General features: G+C 36.5%; 1 protein-coding gene across 1 annotated transcript in view; it reads left to right on the top strand.

The window, feature by feature from the left end:
- The first annotated feature begins 920 nt into the window (after positions 1 to 920).
- The window catches only part of LOC111158326 (UFM1 specific ligase 1), a 34,206-nt gene continuing 13,666 nt past the window's right edge, over positions 921 to 21,460 (top strand). Inside the window, exons 1-9 of the mRNA XM_022520302.1 lie at positions 921 to 1,019; positions 2,300 to 2,445; positions 3,413 to 3,441; positions 4,369 to 4,466; positions 5,051 to 5,165; positions 7,390 to 7,520; positions 16,003 to 16,061; positions 18,874 to 19,020; positions 20,291 to 20,466. Coding sequence (XP_022376010.1) covers positions 943 to 1,019; positions 2,300 to 2,445; positions 3,413 to 3,441; positions 4,369 to 4,466; positions 5,051 to 5,165; positions 7,390 to 7,520; positions 16,003 to 16,061; positions 18,874 to 19,020; positions 20,291 to 20,466 — 978 coding nt within the window. The 5' untranslated portion in view covers positions 921 to 942. The remainder of the gene's footprint in view (positions 1,020 to 2,299; positions 2,446 to 3,412; positions 3,442 to 4,368; positions 4,467 to 5,050; positions 5,166 to 7,389; positions 7,521 to 16,002; positions 16,062 to 18,873; positions 19,021 to 20,290; positions 20,467 to 21,460) is intronic.

Below are 21,460 nucleotides of genomic sequence, written 5' to 3'. Positions count from 1 at the left end.
ATTCCATGGTATCTGATAGAGAATCAGTAAGTCTTTGTTATATGAATGAATGTTTCTGGTTGTTCTGAAGCTTGATACTCTTTGGAACCACACCACTCACTCTCTTCCAAGTTACCTTCTTGACTTCTGCTGTTCCACCTTTTTGTTGGCAATCACATGGCCAGATGGTGTGGCTATTTGGCGGCAGTACTTAGTAACAGGTTTCGTGACTATGTTCTCTGCATTTTAAATAAAGCTGGGAACTCTACTGGACAAGTACCTTTGTGGCATTGGATATGAGTCACCCCGAATAAGATACTGAGATTGGAAAAAAACTGTAACAATCCCCCTTCACCAACTCTATAGGGCATGCAGTTAAAAGGAATGACAAATTTTTTCTTTTAAAGTGAAGACTTTGGTATAAAAGTAAAAGGGGACAAGAAATTTACTCCAGATTAAATAACTTTTACTGGTATCTATGCAGGGGAAAGCAAAATAAACGTGTCCTTTGCCTTCTCATTTCATCCATAACTGTATATACGTATCATCGTATGTTTCTATTTCTTCATTGCTTGATGGAGCCAACCTTCCCCAGAGGAGAAATAGGAAAAAGTAACATTCTAAATCCAGAATGAGATTAAAGCAATTCCCAGCCTTTATGGTACCCGAATTAGTCACCTTTGTGCAAAAAAAAAAAAAAAAAAGTTTGCGTACCTACCTTCAGTACTGTCTCCCAAAAGCTAAAACCTGTAGCTACACAACACGGAGAACGCCCCGCCCATGCGAGGTGGGCGGGGCCGCGGCTCTTCCGGCACGCCCCTGCCTGCGCGGACCGCGCGCGCTCGGTATCTGCGTCGGGGGAGGAGCCTCTTGTCCCTCCGCGCGGCCTATTCCGCTTCGGCTCCCGCTGCCTTTAGGCTGACGTGTCGGCAGTTCTTCGGCGGCTCGGCGAGTGGGCCTGTGATGGCGGACGCCTGGGAAGAGATTAGGCGGTTGGCGGCTGACTTCCAGCGGGCGCAGTTCGCCGAGGCCACACAGAGGTGCCGACCCTCCCTCTCCGTTGCGGAGTCCACAATAGCCCCTGGCAGCCACGCGAGATCTGAGGCCGGGGATCCCTGGCTCTGGACCCCGCAGCCTCCCACCCTGTGTCACCATTTCTGCCTTCTCCTATCTCGCATAGCCTGGATTGCAGTTCCAAGTATACTCGGCGGTGAAGCCCGAAAGCTTCTACGCCCCGAACCCCGCAGCCATGCCCAAGCCAGGAGCTGGCGCGCCCCGCCCTCTCGATGGCCGAGGCTGGTGACTTGAAGCTGTTTTAAGAGTGTCCCTCTGAGCCTTATTTACCCGTCAAGTCCCTATGGCATCATGGCCTATTGTACATTACCTGACCTAGAATAAGCCGGAGAGGAGAGGCTAAGGCCAAAATACAGTACTTAGCGAATGTTATGTTGACTCTTTTGAAACATTTTGCCTTTTTGTGCGTCAGAAGAGTTGTGCTAGGCCAGACCCATGGTCCCATCTGTCATTTTTAAGGACTCCTTGGACACTGGCATTTCTTGCAAACCCACTAACCTTGGGGAGATGTGTTCTGGGCACCCTAACTCTGCTTTTTTTTTTATGTTACAGAACACATACACAGTGTTAACAGAATGCTATCTATCTGTGGCCTGTCTCTCACCTTTGATGTTTTTGTGCCTTCTGGGGCTTGAAGACCTTAAATCCTTTAATACGGTATTTTGTAGCACTGAGAGCAAACTAGGGCAGATACTTAAGTGCTTGGATAACAGTTGCCATCATGGTTTTCCTAGGCCATATCCTGCCTACGGACCAATAGTAGTAGAGAAACAATCACACAGTTAATTTAAAAGAAAATTCTGTTTTTTTTTTTTTTTTTTTAATTGACCTTAAACTGTAAATTGAAGTTAAAAGAGCAGGATTTTTTCCTATCTAAATTATATGTCCTCACTTTTCTATTCAGATTTGAAGAGTAGAAGCAGGTCCAGAGGAGGGAGCAAACTTGAAATTCTGTGATAGAATGGTTTGTACCAATTAGGTACATGATTTAAGTTTATGTAAACCTGCTTGCTCCCAAGAATTGTTGTTGTTGTTGTTGTTTTTAACTTACTGAATCAGTATGGTTATTACTAATAAGAGATACAGATTTTGTAATATAGACCCTAGTGACTATTCATCCAAACTTTTTTTTTAAAAAGCCCGTTTTCGGGGCGCCTGGGTGGCTCAGTGGGTTAAAAAGCCCGTTTTCATGCATTGTTAAGCACAAATGTATCGAGTGTATTTTAAAACTTCTTGTGTCTCTCAGGTTGTCAGAGCGGAACTGCATTGAGATTGTGAATAAATTGATTGCTCAGAAACAGCTAGAAGTAGTTCACACACTTGATGGGAAGGAATATATTACACCAGCTCAAATTAGTAAAGAAATGAGAGACGAGCTACATGTCCGAGGTGGTAAGTAATTCCTTATTTTTCTCCTCTGGTTATTTGGAAGGGAAAAAACAACTTAAAACATAGATAATAAATTATTTGGAGGGTATAGGACCACCCAATTATATTATTATTATAATAATATTATTTTTAGGAGTTATATTTCCTATAGGTGAATTAATCAACTGTTTCTATTCACAGTTCATGAGTTTATTGCGTGACTCAAGGGAGGTTACTTAGCTATCTATTATCAGGTGGTAATTATGAAAGGAGAACAGAGATTTTAAAGGATTATAGATTGTTGAAACATGGGGCTATACTACCACACTCTTTAAAAACTTACCTTTATGTATTTGTAAATTAGCAAGCAGTATGGTGCTATACCTATTGTAGGAAACGCTATTACAAGCATATGAAGTTTTTGTCTTTTTAAAATCTGAACAAACTACTGAGCTAATTTGAATACTATTTGATTAAAATAGAAGCAACTATGAAAACAACTCTTCAGTAGATGTTATCAGATATACCCTTGGTGCTGATTCATCTTCCAGCATAATACTAATAAAATATTAGCTATAATTTGGAATACTTAACAGATTTTCTTTTGCCAATAGGTGGAAATGTACTCATTCCAAAAATTTTTTAAAAGTTCCTCTGAATTTAGTTGTATCCCTTTGGTCACAGGAGATAAATTGTGATAGGAGGTAAATCTTAAGTCTGTAGGTCTGGCCAACTTGTGTATCAGTTGATGTTTGTTACTGGCCTGATGTGACAGATAAAACTTCAAAAATAAATTATTGCCTGTGCCTTCAGCCATAAATAATTATTCAGCTAATGGTTTGTATTTGAAAACATTAATTATTGTGGCTTTATGTCCTTTGTAGAAGGAGGACTTCGACTGCCCATAATGTAAATCTGTCGACATTTACAGTTTTTGGCTTGCGTGTACTTACATGTAAATATGACATTAATAGATGTCTTTTCTTTAAAGGTCGAGTGAACATTGTTGATCTGCAACAGGTAAATTTTAAATTTATAAAATTTTTTCCTCTCTCAAGTTTTTGATAGTGTGACTTAAATATTCATTAATACTGGTATTGTATTTGTATAATGTTTGTGAAGAAATAGTTTTAGAGTCCTCAGTAATAAATTTAATCAATTTAATAAGCTCTAATATATTAAATGATTTAATAAATTCTTCTTTCTGGGACGTCTGGGTGGCTAAGTGGGTTAAAGCCTCTGCTTTCGGCTCAGGTCATAATCCTAGGGTCCTGGGATTGAGCCCCACATCGGGCTCTCTGCTCTGCCAAGAGCCTGCTTCCTCCTCTCTCTCCTTGCCTGCCTCTCTTGTCTACTTGTGATCTCTGTCGGTCAAATAAATAAATAAAGTCTTTAGAAAAATAAATAAATAAAAAATAAATTCTTCTTTCTCAGTTACTTGCTTATTCTTTACCAGATAAACTCATAGTTGTCATTTTATGTAGTCACAGAGTTAATGCAATTTGGAGAGGAAAATAATTTTCATGTTCACATGCTTTTAGTATATGAAAGGAGTAGAAAAATATTTTTAAAAGTAGAAGATATTTCTAGAAAATATAAGTGTGCATGTCATTAGCAAGGTACACTATATACAAGAGGCTGGAAAATCTTGTGTAAGTGGTGCCTGTTGTATGAAAATATAGCTTCTTAATGCAGACTTTACTAGCAAGTGAAAATGTATTGTTCAGAAATGAAAGTAAGCAATAAGCTTCTAATTTTTTATTTGACTGAGACTTTTTCACAATATTTCAAATTAATTTGAAATTCATCTAAGAGAAAGTTTTTAAGAAGATAGTTCTAATAGTAACTGTATTTATAGTTCTAATATGTAATATTATAGTTCTAATATGTAATAAACTCAAGAAACAATATGAACTTATCACTAACAGAATTTTATTTATTTTCCAGGTAATTAATGTGGATCTGACTCATATTGAAAGTAGAATTGGTGACATTGTAAAATCAGAAAAACATGTTCAGTTAGTGTTGGGACAACTGATAGATGAGTAAGTACAGTATTTAAGAGCACTTTTTTGTATTTATTTTTTTTCATGTTTACAGTTAGAACAGTTTAGTGTTTAAATTTAAAAATAATTTAGTGTTTAAATTTAGAACAGTTGTGACCAGTTTGGCATTTTGTTTAGAACTCTCATAGTGCTGATTTTCATTATTAGGATCATTGTACTTAATAAATGCTTGATTGTATGGAGTACTTGGAAATAATAAAAAGTTGGATTTTTTTTCCTGTTATCTTAAAGCAGCACAACACATAACTTTTATGATCTTTCCTATACGATCTTAACTCTGAAAGCAAAACATTCTTCCAAAAATATTAATGAAAAATGACTGAAGGAATTTACATTGTATTTACATTGTTAAAAAAAAAATCCCAGCACTTATCATTTGATTGACCTTACATATTTACATGGATAAGAAAAAAATAATCTTGAGAATATGAGTCACGAATCAAGTTTACCTAAACATACCCTATTCACTATTTTGTTGGCATATTTTATTGCACAGAAATTAAACATAAAAGAGGAAAATCATTACTTTTTGTTTTGTTTTGTTTTGTTTTTTTAACTATTAGGAACTATTTGGATCGGTTAGCAGAAGAGGTAAATGATAAATTACAAGAAAGTGGTCAGGTCACCATATCAGAGCTGTGTAAAACCTATGATCTTCCTGGAAACTTTCTGACACAGGTATTTTTTCTTAATAATATAATATCTTTTCAGATAAATAAAGAATTTTAATTGGAAGAAAAAAACTGGATTTTCGTATCCTTACTTGATTTTTTGCAAGTATTTGACTATTGCTGTTGTAGCAGTTTATTTGGGGGATATTTCTGAACATTTATGGCTCTGATGAGATCATTTAGAAATGATTATTTCTTTGTTCTTAAAGTGTTTGGTATTTTAGAATTACAGACATTTATTTTTTATTTATTTATTTATTTTTTTAAGATTTTATTTATTTATTTGACAGACAGAGATCTCAAGTAGGCAGAGAGAGAGGCAGGTAGAGAGAGAGGAGGAAGCAGGCTCCCCGCCGAGCAGAGAGCCCGACACGGGGCTCGATCCCAGGACCCTGGGACCATGACCTGAGCCGAAGGCAGAAACTTTAACCCACTGAGCCACCCAGGCGCCCCCAGACATTTATTTTGTACAATGGAAAGTGCATGGGCTTTGGAGTTAAACAGGCTTTGATTTGAATTCGTTTATGCCACTGTTTAGTTATTTAGTGTTTATTATTTCAACTCTTTGGTGCTTCAATTTACATATCTTTGAAATGAGAATAATTAGCTTTTTCATAGACTTAGTAAGGTTATACACATGGTGTATCTAGTGAGATGTCTGGAACAATGGAGGTACTCAATAAATGATGATTTTGTTTTGTATTTACTGGAATAAATAAGAGAAAAGCCAAATCTCTTCTTAGGTATATATCACTTCAAGAAAATTCAGCTTACAAAATTATACAAACCATAATTGCATGAGACTAATTTATAATACAAACAGATTTACTCACCCATTTTTTGAAAGAATGATTTCCTATTATGGCATCTAAAATACCATTTGAATACAGACCTATTTTATATAGCATTTCAAGAGCCTAAGTTTTATTTTAAGTGAGCAAATATATTTTAATAACAGAAGGTCAAAAATTTATTTTTAAAACACGTTTTAGGAGTATCAGAACAGACCCAAATGATTTCTTAGGAAACTGCACTGTTGACACATTCTGGAAATGTGTATGTGTTCTTAATATTTTCAGTTCTAGTTTTTCTGACTATCACAGGCAGTATTCTAAAAGCTCATTAAGAAATTGTTGAAATGCATTTTTCTATATCAGAAAAGTATCAGCTACTCCCCTGAGTAGTGCTAACTCATCTTGGGATGTGAAATATGTCCAGACTTATTTCAGATGTACCTGACCCCAGCCCTAGTCCTAGAAATATTCTCGGGATTACCAGGGAATCATGTTATCTGCTAGTATAGATCTCTGGGCACAGATAAACTTGTTAATATTTGCATCAGAGAAGAGAACTTTTTATGTCTTAATGTTTGCGTAGGTTTCAGAATCTTGGAATTAAATTTATTTTACTCTGTGTTCAAAGCTCCAGATAGGGTCTTCTTGAAGACCCATGTATATATGTTGGCTGCCTTTATGTTTCAGGCTGCCTATATCTAGAAAATTGTTTAAGCAGTCACTTTTATTTTACATTAGAAATAGCCCTTCTTGGGACACCTGGGTGGCTCAGTGGATTAAGCCGCTGCCGTCAGCTCAGGTCATGATCCCAGGGTCCTGGGATCGAGTTCTGCAATGGGCTCCTTGCTTGGCAGGGAGCCTGCTTCTCCCTCTCTGCCTCTGCCTGCTTGTGCGCTCGCATGCTCGCTCTCTGTTCTCTGATAAATACATTTTTAAAAAATCTTTAAAAAAGGGGCGCCTGGGTGGCTCAGTGGGTTAAGCCTTTGCCTTCAGCTCAGGTCATGATCTCAGGGTCCTGGGATGGAGCCCCACATCGGGCTCTCTGCTCAGCAGGGAGCCTGCTTCCCCCTCTCTCTCTGCCTGCCTCTCTGCCTATTTGTGCTCTCTATCAAATGAATAAATAAAAATCTTTAAAAAATAAAATAAAAAAATAAAAAATATCTTAAAAAAAAAATAGCCCTTCTTAGCAAGTAGCAAAGCCTTTTAAGATACTAGCTATTTGATTCACTGAATTCTCGATTTTGCTCTGACATAAAGTTTCCTAGATCCTAAATCTTCATTTTAGCTTATAGAGCCTCTGAATTTGTGTTTGTTGAAATTTTCAATCGTATGGGTAATACAACATCAACTAGCCGCATGACTTTATTAAGACTATACAATTATATATGTATAATTTTGTTCTTTCAAATTAATAAAAATTTGCATCTTTACCCCCAGGCACTAACTCAGCGACTAGGTAGAATTATTAATGGACACATTGATCTTGATAACAGAGGAGTAATATTTACTGAAGCTTTCGTAGCTCGACATAAAGCACGCATCCGTGGACTTTTCAGTGCCATTACCCGGTAAGCCTATTTCATTTTTTTTAAGCCTGTTTTAAAATAGGTATATTTTTACGTATCTTTGACCACGGTTTGCTTTTTTTTTTTCCCCTATGAGCTTTTTCTCTTTTCTTTCTTTTTTTTTGTTTTTTAATTAAAAATCTCATTCAGGACCCTAATTTTTTAGACATACAGAAGGATTGGTTCCTTCTGTGAAACGGGAGTGGGGATTCCAGAGCCCTAGAATGTAGCCAGACTCTATCCAACCCACATCTCCTTCCACTCCCCATGTTAATCAACCTCATAACCCCAGATGTGGGTCTACAGAACAACTAGAGGGGTATATGAAGTCATCCTGGGATCATGGAAGGAGCATGCCGTTTAAAGTCAGAAGTCCTCAGGCCCTAGCTCTATCATACAGTAACCATGTGAGCTGCAGCAGATAAGTCAGTTACCTAACTCCTTTGAACCTCAGAGGGGACTAGATGATTTCAGACGAAATGCCATCCTACAGTTCTAATGAATAACAATGTTCATTTCAAAATCACTTGAACTTTTCTAAAATAAGAATTTCTGAAAATGGGGGTGCCTGGGCAGCTTAGTTGGTTAAGCGTCTGCCTTCAGCTCAGATCATGATCCCCAAATCCCAGGATCAAGCCCCACTTTGGGCTCCCTGCTCAGCAGGGGTCTGCTTCTCCCTCTGCCCTTTACCCCACTCATGCCCTCTCTCTCGCTCTTGCTCTCTCTCAAATAAATAAAATCTTCAAAAAAAAATAAAAAAGAATTTCTGAAATATGTGGACCCTGAGTGACTCTCCAATATGGAGGACAGTCTCAATTATGTCCTCTCTCTTGTGTCATTAACTATCTCAGTGGCTTTTGGTCCAAATTTCTCCCATTTTAAAACAATCAAATCGGGCGCCTGGGTGGCTCAGTGGGTTAAGCCGCTGCCTTCGGCTCAGGTCATGATCTCAGGGTCCTGGGATCGAGTTCCGCATCGGGCTCTCTGCTCAGCAGGGAGCCTGCTTCCCTCTCTCTCTGCCTGCCTCTCTGTCTACCTATGATCTCTCTCTGTCAAATAAATAAATAAAATCTTTAAAAAAAATAAAAATAAAAATAAAACAATCAAATCTCTCTCAACCCCATATTCCACTCTGTCTGCCACCTTGTTTGTCCCTTTCCTTAAAGTAAACCATGTCAAGAGTTGATGCCTTCTTACCTCGCCCATCTGGCTTTTACCAGGTTACAAAGTAATGACGTCAATATCATGAACTTTAATGGATACATTCTGACATTGTTTTCCTTGACTTAGCAGCATTTAACTTCAGTTAAGTCTTCTTAAAATGTTCCTCTCCTGTTTGTTTTTGTTTTTGTTTTTAACATAACATTTTACTGCTTTCTTCTTACCTCCTTTGGTTGTACCTTATAAGTCACCTTTTCTGGGTATTTCTCCTTTCCTAGCCTTTAAAGTTTTGTTTCAGGCCATCTTTTATTCTTAGTGTGGCACTGTCTTCCTAGGTGACTTTACCTTCCTTTTAAATTTCAGACTCATATTACCCACACAGATCTCTACTGAAATGTTTTATAAGTCCCTCTAATTCAGGATATTTAAACATATTTAAAATAACTCATTATCCCTGAGCCCCACCCTACCTCACCTGAATTTATTCTTCCACTTTTGTTTCCATTTTAGTAGTAAATGTTATTAATCCAGTTGGTTTTGCCACAGTCCTGGGAGTCATCCTTTACACCATTCTTTGTTTCACTTCCCCCTTTTCCAGAACACAAAGGCTTTTGAATTCTGTGTTCTAAAGATTTATGTAATCTTTACTTATGTGACATGACCATTCCTCCCACTTCAGTCCATATTTTAGCTGGACTATTGTAGTAGCTTTCTAACCAGTCTCACTTCCTCTACTCTTACTACCTTCTGGGACATTGTTCTTTTGTCCTTCAGCAAATCAAAAGCATTTATTGAGCACCCAATATATGCAAGGCACTGATACAAAAGACTAGGTTAGAGAAGAAAGTTTGCAAGTTAGTGCAACCATTTTCTTTTTTCCTTTTTTTTTTTTTTTTAATCATCTCACAATTACAGGAAAATTGCAAGAGAACCTTTTTTTTTTCTGTCCATTTGAGAGGAAGTTCCTTCCTAACATAGTATCCCATCACCACAGATATATTAGTCTGTGTCCTACAGACAAGGGCATTGTCCTATATAACCACATAACTATAATACAAACATCAGAATATTGACATTGATATATTCCTGCCGTCTAGTCCTCAGAGCTCATTCACATTTTACCAGTTTTCCAATAATGTCCTCTACTGTAAAAGGACCCAGTTCAGAATCATATATTGCATTTAATTGTCATGTCTCCTTAGGCACCTTCAGTCTGGAACACTTAAACGTGGTCTTTTTTTTACTTTCATAACCTTGACACTTTTGTTAATACCATAGGCCAGTTATTTTATAAAATGCTCAATTTTGCTTGTCTGCTATTTTTTTCATGCTGATGTTCAGGTTATGCATCTTTTTTTTTTAATTAATTTATTTTTTATTCTTTATAAACATATAATATATTTTTATCCCCAGGAGTACAGGTCTGTGAATCGCCAGGTTTACACACTTCCCAGCACTCACCATAGCACATAACCTCCCCAATGTCCATAACCCCACCCCCCTCTCCCAACCTCCCTCCCCCCATCAACCCTCAGTTTGTTTTGTGAGATTAAGAGTCACTTATGGTTTGTCTCCCTCCCAATCCCATCTTGTTTCATTTACTCTTCTCCTACCCCCTTAACCCCCCATGTTGCATCTCCTCTCCCTCATATCAGGGAGATCATATGATAGTTGTCTTTCTCCGATTGACTTATTTCGCTAAGCATGATACCCTCTAGTTCCATCCACGTCGTCGCAAATGGCAAGATTTCATTTCTTTTGATGGCTGCATAGTATTCCATTGTGTATATATACCACCTCTTCTTTATCCATTCGTCTGTTGATGGACATCTAGGTTCTTTCCATAGTTTGGCTATTGTAGACATTGCTGCTATAAACATTCGGGTGCACGTGCCCCTTCGGACCACTACGTTTGTATCTTTAGGGTAAATACCCAGTAGTGCAATTGCTGGGTCATAGGGTAGTTCTATTTTCAACATTTTGAGGAACCTCCATGCTGTATTCCAGAGTGGTTGCACCAGCTTGCATTCCCACCAACAGTGTAGGAGGGTTCCCCTTTCTCCGCATCCTCGCCAGCATCTGTCATTTCCTGACTTGTTAATTTTAGCCATTCTGACTGGTGTGAGGTGATATCTCATTGTGGTTTTGATTTGTATTTCCCTGATGCCGAGTGATATGGAGCACTTTTTCATGTGTCTGTTCGCCATCTGGATGTCTTCTTTGCAGAAATGTCTGTTCATGTCCTCTGCCCATTTCTTGATTGGATTATTTGTTCTTTGGGTGTTGGGTTTGCTAAGTTCTTTATAGATTTTGGACACTAGCCCTTTGTCTGATATGTCGTTTGCAAATATCTTCTCCCATTCTGTCAGTTGTCTTTTGGTTTTGTTAACTGTTTCCTTTGCTGTGCAAAAGCTTTTGATCTTGATGAAATCCCAATAGTTCATTTTTGCCCTTGCTTCCCTTGCCTTTGGCGATGTTCCTAGGAAGATGTTGCTGCGGCTAAGGTCGAAGAGGTTGCTGCCTGTGTTCTCCTCAAGGATTTTGATGGATTCCTTTCTCACATTGAGATCCTTCATCCATTTTGAGTCTATTTTCGTGTGTGGTGTAAGGAAATGATCCAATTTCATTTTTCTGCATGTGGCTGTCCACTTTTCCCAACACCATTTATTGAAGAGGCTGTCTTTTTTTCATTGGACATTCTTTCCTGCTTTGTCAAAGATTAGTTGACCATAGAGTTGAGGGTCTATTTCTGGGCTCTCTATTCTGTTCCACTGATCTATGTGTCTGTTTTTGTGCCAGTACCATGCTGTCTTGATGATGACAGCTTTGTAATAGAGCTTGAAGTCCGGAATTGTGATGCCACCGACTTTGGCTTTCTTTTTCAATACTCCTTTGGCTATTCGAGGTCTTTTCTGGTTCCATATAAGTTTTAGGATTATTTTCTCCATTTCTTTGAAAAAGATGGATGGTATTTTGATAGGAATTGCATTAAATGTGTAGATTGCTTTAGGTAGCATAGACATTTTCACAATATTTATTCTTCCAATCCAGGAGCATGGAACATTTTTCCATTTCTTTGTGTCTTCCTCAATTTCTTTCATGAGTACTTTATAGTTTTCTGAGTACAGATTCTTAGCCTCTTTAGTTAGGTTTATTCCTAGGTATCTTATAGTTTTGGGTGCAATTGTAAATGGGATTGACTCCTTAATTCAGGTTATGCATCTTTGACAGGAATGTAACCAAAGTAATTCTGTGTTCTTGTTATTGAATCCTAGCAGGGAGTAGACAGTTTAGATTTTTCTAGTTACTGATGGTATGCAGTATAACTTCTTAGTAAGGAGATATCTATTACACTTGCCATAAAGCTACTTGTTTTTCCTTTATAATTAAGTATTTTGGGGAGGGCAGTTTGAGATTTTATAAGTTATGCTATTTTTTTTTTAATCAAACTTTCAGTTTATTCATTTGTTTAAATCAGTATGGACTCATGGCTCCCTATTTTATCCATTGGATTAAAATCTATTACCATTATTTAGATACTTTTAAATTGGCTCTGATTTAGCTATTGGCCCACCCTTCATGCTGACTTCTGTGTCCTTTTAATATTACCCCATCATTCTTGGAACACATCTCTTCTTTCTGGTTAAAACAAGAAGCTGTAAGCTCAGCTCATAATTTTATTGCCCCAAACCTAGAATCAGCCATTTCCTTAAGGAACTCTGCCTGGTTCTTCTTAGTTGAGTATACTATTTAGAAACCAAGATCTGGACGCTTAAATTGGTTATTGCTATTTGGTTGTCACCTCTCCCAAGCCCCCTCAGCAGAAAAGTTAGGGGATACACAGACACATTAGTATACACCCCTCTATTTACCTATATTTTTGTATTTTTTATCGAAAACCATGAGTTCACACTGATACTTCCAGTTCCCTTCCAAGCACCCAGTTTTGTCCTAGTTTTCTCCTTTTCCATATTTGCAGCTCCCTTCTCTGGCCCTGAGAAACCTACTTCCCATTATCCTTAATATACACTTGGCCCTTGAACAACACAGAGGTTAGGGTCACCAACCCCCACACTGCAGTTGAAAATCTGGGAATAACTTTTGACTCCCCCAAAACTTAACTACTAACAGCCTCCTGTTTACCAGAAGTCTTACCAGTGACAAATAGTTGAATAATGCATCTTTTGTATATTATATGAATTATATACCTTATTCTTATAATAAAGTAAGCTAGAGAAAAGGAAATAATAAGAATATAAGAAAGATGGGGCACCTGGGTGGCTCAGTCAGTTAAACATCTGCTTGGGTCATGATCCTGGGGTCTTGGGGTCTAGTCCCATGTCATCGGGCTCCCTCCTCAGCAGGGAATCTGCTTCTCCCTTTCTCTCTGCCCATCCCCCCCCACTCGTGCTCACTCACTCTGTCTCTCAAATAAATAAATAAAATCTTACAAAAAAAAAAAAACAAGAATGTCATAAGAAAAAGAAAATACATTTTCAGTGCTGTACTATATGTGTATTTTAAAAATCTACATATAGGGGCGCCTGAATAGCACTGTTGGTTTTAAGCATCTGGCTCTTGGTTTCTGCTCAGGTCATGATCTCAGGGTCATGAGATCGAGCCTGGCACCAGGCTCCATGCTCAGTCAGGTTGGACTTTCTTTCCCTCTGCCCCTCTCATGTACTCTCTTACTTTCTGTCTTTCTCTCAAATGAATAAATAAATCTTAAAAAAAAAAAAAAAATCTACATATAAAGTAGACCCATGCAGTTCAAATCCACATTGTTCAAGGGTCAGCTAAATTTGCTTATTTGAGTGATTCCCCTTTATGTAACTGATACCCCATTGCTGCTACAGCTGTCATTCCGTGTGGACACCCTCCTTTGTCCACATAGGCTCCGACAGCCTGTGCCCTCCTGACACAAGAAACTGGTATCAGTAGTTGTTTCTGGAGTACTGGGTAGCTGAGTGATGAGAATATAGGGGGATTCAGTTTTGTACCTTTTTTGTACTGTGTGTGTTTATTACTTGCTCAAAATATAATTTCCTATTGACAGATTTTTTTTCTTTGACTAATTATTGTGGTGAGCGTAGTTACCATCAGGTTTGGCAAATAATATTTTTTCTGACTCACAGTAGCCTTGAAGAGGTATTATTAAAGCATGAGGGCGAAACAAATTCTGAGCCTCAAAAGATTTTTCTAGGCTGTGTGGCTTCCAGATAGTTTCATTTAATGTACCATATCATCATATTTGTCTCTTAAATATAAGGAGCCCCCAACCCCCTCCACTTTTCTGGTCTAACTTTAGAGAAATCACCTTCATCTCTGGTTTTAAAAGGGTTTATATCGTTGTTATAGGTAGCCAGAAAGAAGAACAGGAAATACTTAGAACAGGGACATATATAGGTATACTAAACTACACTGTATTCCAAATTGAAATAAAAATTCAACAGCCAAGTTTTATTGTACAAAAAAAGCTAGAAATTTTGTGCAGTTCAATTACATGTTTACTGAAAATCCACAATAAGTTATACACGCAGAAATTTTAAGATAAAGTCCTTCAAGGAGCCCTCCACATTTTTGTAGGGATGTGTTCAGTTAGAAGGGAACAGAAAACAAAACACAAAACATGAGAAGGTTGTAATAATTATAATATAAGCAGAGAGCAAACTTCAAGCACCTAAATAGACCTGATTGGTTTGGGGGCTCTAGATAATTTAGCTGAAACAGTAGGATAAATTAACTTAGTAAAAAATAAATAATCTGCATGAAAATTTGGTAAAAATAATAATTTAGCCAAAATGCCCAAGCATAGGGGTTTTAAATATCAATTCATATTCAGACAAATGTTTCTGCCCTCCCAAGTTTGTTAGAAAATTCATAACATCTTCAGTAATCAATTGAGTACTTGGAATAACTTAAAAGTCTCTTAGTTATATGCATAAAAATAAAAACATAGACTATAAACCTAAACCAGAAAACAAGCATAACTGGCTTAAAATGAATAGGGGGAAAAAAATAGTCATAAAAAGAAAGTCTGTGTTGTTTTCTTTATAATTTCCCTTATTTAAAAAAAAAAAAAAAGTAATTAGGGCACCTGCATGGCTCAGTGATTTAAAGCCTCTGCCTTCAGCTCAGGTCATGATCTCAGGGTCCTGGGATCGAGCCCCACATCGGGCTCTCTGTTCAACAGGGAGTCTGTTTCCTCCTCTCTCTCTGCCTGCCTCTCTGCCTACTTGTGATCTCTGTCAAATAAATAAATAAAATCTTTTAAAAAAAAAAAAAGATAATTATTATAAAAGAAAAGCATTCGCAGGGATCTACCCCCAAAAATGAAGAGATATGTCCACACGAAGGCACGAAAAAACAATGTTTGTAGCAGCATTATTCATAATAGCCCCAAACTGGAAACAATCCAAATGTCCATCGTCTGATGGATGAATAAACAAAATGTGGTATCTTCATACAGGGAATGCTATTCAGCAATAAAAAGGAGTGAATACTGATTTAGGCTTCATCATGCATGAACCTCAAAATGATGCTAAGTGAAAAAAGCCAGACATAAGAGACCATATATTGATTCCATTTCTATGAAATTTCTAGAAGGGCAAGTATGTAGAGGCAGAAAGCAGATCAGTGGTTCTCTAGGACTAGGGGTAGAGCAAGAATTAACTATAAACATCTGTGCAGGAATTATTTGGGTGATGGAAATATTCTAGACTTGAGAGCTATAGTGATGATTCCTCAACTTCATACATTTATTAAGATGCTTGAATTGTATGTAAATTATGCCTCATTAAAGCTGGAGTTTTTTTGTTTTGTTTTGTTTTTTTAAAGCAGTCATTACAGAAAATAGTGATAAACAAAAAGGAGCATTTTAAGTGGCTCCCTTCCAGTCATCCACATAATCTGGGAGAATTTCATTCCAGATTCCTTTCACTACATATATAATTACACTTTTCTTCAAAAACAGAATCAGATAACATTCACCTGGCTATTCCTAGGTGGAGAAAGAGCCTCCCAGAGAGAAAGACTGGAATAAAGAAAAACATAAAATAAAAGCTGATCAGATATCACTAAATCTGAGGTGGGAATTTGGTGAGAAAGTGAATTGATCCTGGATTGTGAATACAAATCAATTACCCTGGAATTTCAGTAGTGTAATTCTGATTAATGTTGTAAAATCTGGTGTTATTTTTGCCTTCATTTTTCTTTTTAATTAATTGGTGTTTTTCATAAAAACTAGTTATCCTAGTTATTTTTATAATTCATAAATATGTGTAACTCTAGAATGACTAAGGTCTTTTTCTTTCTTTCCATAAAGGCCTACAGCATTAAATTCTCTCATTTCAAAATATGGATTTCAAGAGCAGCTGCTTTACTGTGAGTTTGCTTTAAATTATATGTCACTTAATTAACTGCTAAATAGACTATTATAGTGAAACATAACTAATTTTTCACGTTTTGACTTATTTTAACCTTAAAACTTACATAACTAAAATATTTCATTGAAAAGCTTCTCTATACCAATTTTCATGTATATATATGTTATATCCACCAAACATTTAGTGTTGGCTACCCCAAAGGAATAGAATGAAAAACAAACTCTGTGTGTGTGTGTGTGTGTGTGTGTGTGTGTGTGTGTGTGTGTGTGTAAAATACTGCTATGCATATATATTTATAGAGAGATATTTAAAATTGTAGGATTAAGAATAATTTTCACTTTGTTTCTTACAGATTCTTGCTACATTTTCTAACATGAAAGTAAATAGTGTTTGTCTAAAAAATTTTTACAGAGGTGCTAGGCTGGCTTAGTCAGTGGAGCATGCGACTCTTGATTTCAGGGTCATGAGTTCAAGCCCCACATTGGGCATAGAGCTTACTTAATTAATAAATAAGTAAATAAAATATTTTAAGAAATAAAAACATTTTACAAAGAAGATACCAGTAAAAATATATTCTTAGCATTTAAACAACATTGTAATATCTCCAGAATAGTCTTGATTCATTACCTATATTATGTGTGTGTTTGTGAAGCTGTTACCAGGTTTTGAGGGTTTTTTTAAAAGTCTTGGTGGAAATAAAAAACAATGACTTAATCTTTTGGCTCAGATATCTGTGCAAATAGAAGAATTAAAATGAAGGATAGAAAAGAAATTCATGTTTAAAACCAGAAGTTAGTTTTAATTCTCTATATTTTTCAGAATGTGGAGTTAAATTTTTTGTTTAATAAATTTAAAAGTAAAAATGTGACATATGGGGCGTCTGGGTGGCTCAGTGGGTTAAAGCCTCTGCCTTCAGCTAAGGTCATGATCCCAGGGTCATGGGATCAAGCCCTGAATCAGGCTCTCTGCTCAGCAGGGAGTCTGTTTCCCTTCTTCTCTCTGCCTGCCTCTCTGCCTGCTTGTGATCTCTGTCTGTCAAATAAATAAATAAAATCTTTAGAAAAAAAAAATGTGACATATATTGGAATCTACGAATTGGCGATTGGTGGGATTTCATGTAGTTTTTCAAGTAATAATTGATAACTTGATAACTTTTAATTTAGCACGGATTTGTGCTGTACAGTCACGAAATTTATTTGTTGCAATCTGTTGAAAAATCTAGACTTTTCTAATGTATCCTAATTTACTCAGCACCAAAATCGTGTAACTCATATAAGCTAATTTTTATTTCTGGTAAAGGCTGATTTTCATGAACATTTCTTTGCCAGTCATGTATTGACTGTGCTTTCTAATTTGCTTAGAAATAACTCCTTCCTATCTGCTTTTGTCTTTCTCTCAGGGTATTTTGGTAATGAAATGAAATGAAACAATGAAATGTTTGAATGTTTATGTTTAGTTAAATGTTATGGTTTAGTTAAATGAATGTTTAGTTGAATGTTATGGTTTAAATAAAAAAGCGTGTATTTTATGTTAATGGCAGTACTATCCAGGTCTCAGACTGGCATTAGCCTTTTGACGATGATGAGAGTGATTAATGATGATGTGTGGTGGTGGTGATATTTAGTTAAAATTTACTGCGTGCTTATCATACGCCAGCTACTATTCCAAGCACTTTACTTGAATATGACAATTCTTGGAGACACTTGCTATTATCTCTATTTCATGGCTGAGAAAATGGAAGCATAAGTAAAATGACTTGCCCAGTTTTTGTCAGGGAGTAGGTGACAGAGTTGAGATTTGTACTTTTAAAGGGTGTCCAAATCTAGATCCATCCTCTTAACCTAAGCATTATACTTCTCTTACATATGTTGCAATTTAAACCATAGAAATGTAATGACATAAAAAGAAAAAAGTAGAAATATAATAACATAAAAATTTTCATGGCTTGGGGTGTCTGGGTGGCTCAGTAGTTGAGCATCTGCCTCTGGCTTGGTCATGATCCCACGGTCCTGGGATTGAGCCTCACATTGGGCTCCCTGCTTGGTGGGAAGCCTGCTTCTCCCTCTCCCTCTGCTTGTGTTCCCTCTCTCACTGAGTCTCCCTCTGTCAAATTAATTAATTAATTAATTAAATCTTTAAAAAAAATTAAAAAAATTTTTTTTCATGGCTTTATTTCACACAGTTGATTCTAATGTGATCCAGGTGTCTTAAATGTTCTAAATATGAGAAAACTGAATTTGGAAACACTTAGTGATTGCATATTATCTATTCTCAAAGTGTTCAGTCATCCACTTTCAAACATATAAATAATGGCATTTTTTCCCCCCAAATTGCTCTTAACTAAAAAATTCAATGTTAGGGGCCCCTGGGTGGCTCAGTGGGTTAAGCCTCTGCCTTCCGCTCAGCTCATGATCTCAGGGTCCTGGGATCGAGCCCCGCATCGCATCGGGCTCTCTGCTCAGCAGGGAGCCTGCTTCCCCTCCCTCTCTCTCTGCCTGCCTCTTTGCCTACTTGTGATCTCTGTCTGTCAAATAAATAAATAAAATCTTTGAAAAAAAATTCAATGTTAATATTAACCAGTTTGAGTTACAAGTTCAGTACTTTTAGCTAATTGCCAGAATTTCCCAAATTTGTGACCTGATTATTCTCATAAATGGCAAGAAAGTTTTGTCTAAAATATAAAGTCTTCATTTATGCAATTAAACTTTAAAATTGCTTTTTTAAAGGAGAATAACTAAATTGTGAAATAGTGTTTTACTCTCTGACATTTATACCTGCTCTGATTTATTTGTATTTGGTTTTGTTTTAAGCTGTGCTTGAGGAACTCGTTAATAGTGGACGTTTACGAGGCACTGTGGTTGGTGGGAGACAGGATAAGGCGGTGTTTGTCCCTGACATTTACTCCAGAACACAAAGTACTTGGGTGGATTCCTTTCTCAGACAGAATGGCTATCTAGGTAACTATTTCTTCTTGTATTTGAAACTAAAATTTCTTTCTTATATTGCACACGTTCTTAGCAAGTACTTTATTAGTCCTGGGAGTACACACATGCTCTGCTATTGACAAAAGATTATAATGGTTCTCTGTGAATGTAAAAGTAGCCGAATTGCAGATTTTTGTTGGTTTTGGAACTAAGTTTAATTTCATAGTTACTGAACAGTTGTAATATGGGAAGGCCAAAACTGGTATTGATTGTTACCAGTGTTCCAGTGATGTGATACTATTACAATTTCAAGTATATTTTAAGTCACAGAAAATAATCTTATTTATTATATCTTATATTTTATGAAGTTGCCCAATTATTCAGATACATAATCTTAGAAATACTTTATTGGCTATCAGCTTTACAGTGTGCATTTTTATTAGTCACTCACTTCTTCACAAACGCTGAAGCTATTCTCCTTTTTCTGAGGTTCTGTCATTTGGGTAAAGTAGATTGACTGAACTTAATCATTAAAACAATTAGCATATGTATATTACATATAATATTCATATACATTATGTATGTACATGTAGCTCACTTAGTTTGATCAGTTTCATTACCCAAGTCAAATCATGTAAGAAATCAGTTGCTTTCTCAGTAATAAACGTGTAAGATACTAATGGTTCAAACAATTTAAATCTATACTAGAATACTGGGTTTCACTTAATGTTTTCTTCACTTTCTGTTATGTACCTTTCAGTTTCTTCAACCATGGACTTGGATTAGAACTTTGTTATAATCAGTTTTCTTAAATAGATTATTTGGGGGCAGAGAGTACAATAGATACCTCCAGTAACTTTAATGGCTGTAAATTTAAGTCTTTTTGTTTTTTGTTTTTTTTTACTTTTGTTTATATGCTAAGTCTAGTTTAAATTAAACTAGGGAATTACTTTGTCTTAAGTTGTCTGATACCTTTAGTTAACTGTAATAAGCAAAATAAATTCTACTTTTTGTTTCTGTAAATTATTACATTCTCCTTCACCCCCATTTCTACTTTTTTGATCTGTAGTTCTCATGTTTCCCTTTGACCCCTCAATTGGAGAGGGTGTGACATAGCTGGGATTGAGGAATTATTTGAACTAATTTTTCTACAGCTATGTTTAGTAATAAAAATTTGGAAGTGCATTCACAAAGAATAGATATTAGTAGAACTCATTTTTTCTAGGATTTCTAAAAGACAGGAATGATTGACAATTTTGTTCTAATGGATTCTATTCCATTTCTATTTGTGATGTATTTCTAGAATTTGATGCTTTGTCCAGACTTGGAATCCCAGATGCTGTGAGCTACATAAAGAAAAGATACAAGACAACACAACTCTTGTTTTTGAAAGCAGCTTGTGTTGGTCAAGGACTTGTGGATCAGGTGGAAGCATCAGTAGAGGAAGCCATCAGCTCTGGAACATGGGTTGATATTGCAGTATGTTTTATCTTCTTCTTGTTAATTTTTCTTTAAACCAATGATAACTGATACTCACTAGTATGTGGTCATTTTAATAGTTAGGATACATAAAGATAGTCTTGGCTTTGTAGCCAAATTCTAGCAGACATTGTTATGGCAAAAACAATCTTAATTATGCTTAAAGACTTTTAGCTTTTGAGGTAGAATGACCTTTTAGATATGGATAGTCAACATCTAGAATTCCATAAATCTCAAAACAAGTAAGCAAACAATATAATACTCATAACAGTCTTGCCATTGATACTGATGTGATTTCTCAAAATCTTATCCAAGTATTTACAATCTTATCCAAGTTTATTGGCATTAGCCACTGTATAGTATTTGTGTATCCTTTATCCATTCATTAATCTCTGCTCATGTACTAACATGACCTGCTTTAGCCCTGTTAGTGTTTTACTTCAATGTTCAGTATTGACCTGCCTTTATTATGCCAAAGAGAAAAGTACAGGTGAAGAGAAAGAAACAAGAGGCCATCCCATTATTACTAGGCAGGGCCCAAATTGTCTTTATAAAGTAAAAAATTACTTGTTGGATACGCAAGTTTCCAGAGGTTCCAGATTTCGGTGTTCCATTCATTCATTTAACAAATTTTAAGTACCGTCTGTGTGCAAGGAACCATTTTACCTGCTAGGAATGTGGTGCCCACACAAGTTTCCTAGGTGGAGATAGTTAATGAAAACAGTAATTTCAGATAGTCCAAGGAGCTAAGAAATCTGTTTTGTAGGTAAAGTTGTCAGGACTTGATGATGGATTGTTTATGGGTTTATGAGAGGAACTGAGTATGACATATAGGTTTGGGGCCTGATAACTGCATGGAGAACAGTACCATTAATTGAGATGGGGGAACAATGGAGAAAGGTGGATGGGAACTAGGTGTTGGTGGGTAGGCGGCTGCAATCAGTGTCGTTCTGGACATGTGGAATTTGAGATGCCTGTTAGGCACAAGAGCAGA

This window comes from Enhydra lutris, unplaced genomic scaffold (assembly GCF_002288905.1).
Source record: "Enhydra lutris kenyoni isolate GAN:26980312 unplaced genomic scaffold, ASM228890v2 scaffoldscaffold58, whole genome shotgun sequence".
Taxonomy (NCBI): Eukaryota; Metazoa; Chordata; class Mammalia; order Carnivora; family Mustelidae; genus Enhydra; species Enhydra lutris.
Note: the sequence above shows the minus strand (reverse complement) of the source record. Positions and strands in the feature narration are given on the sequence as shown.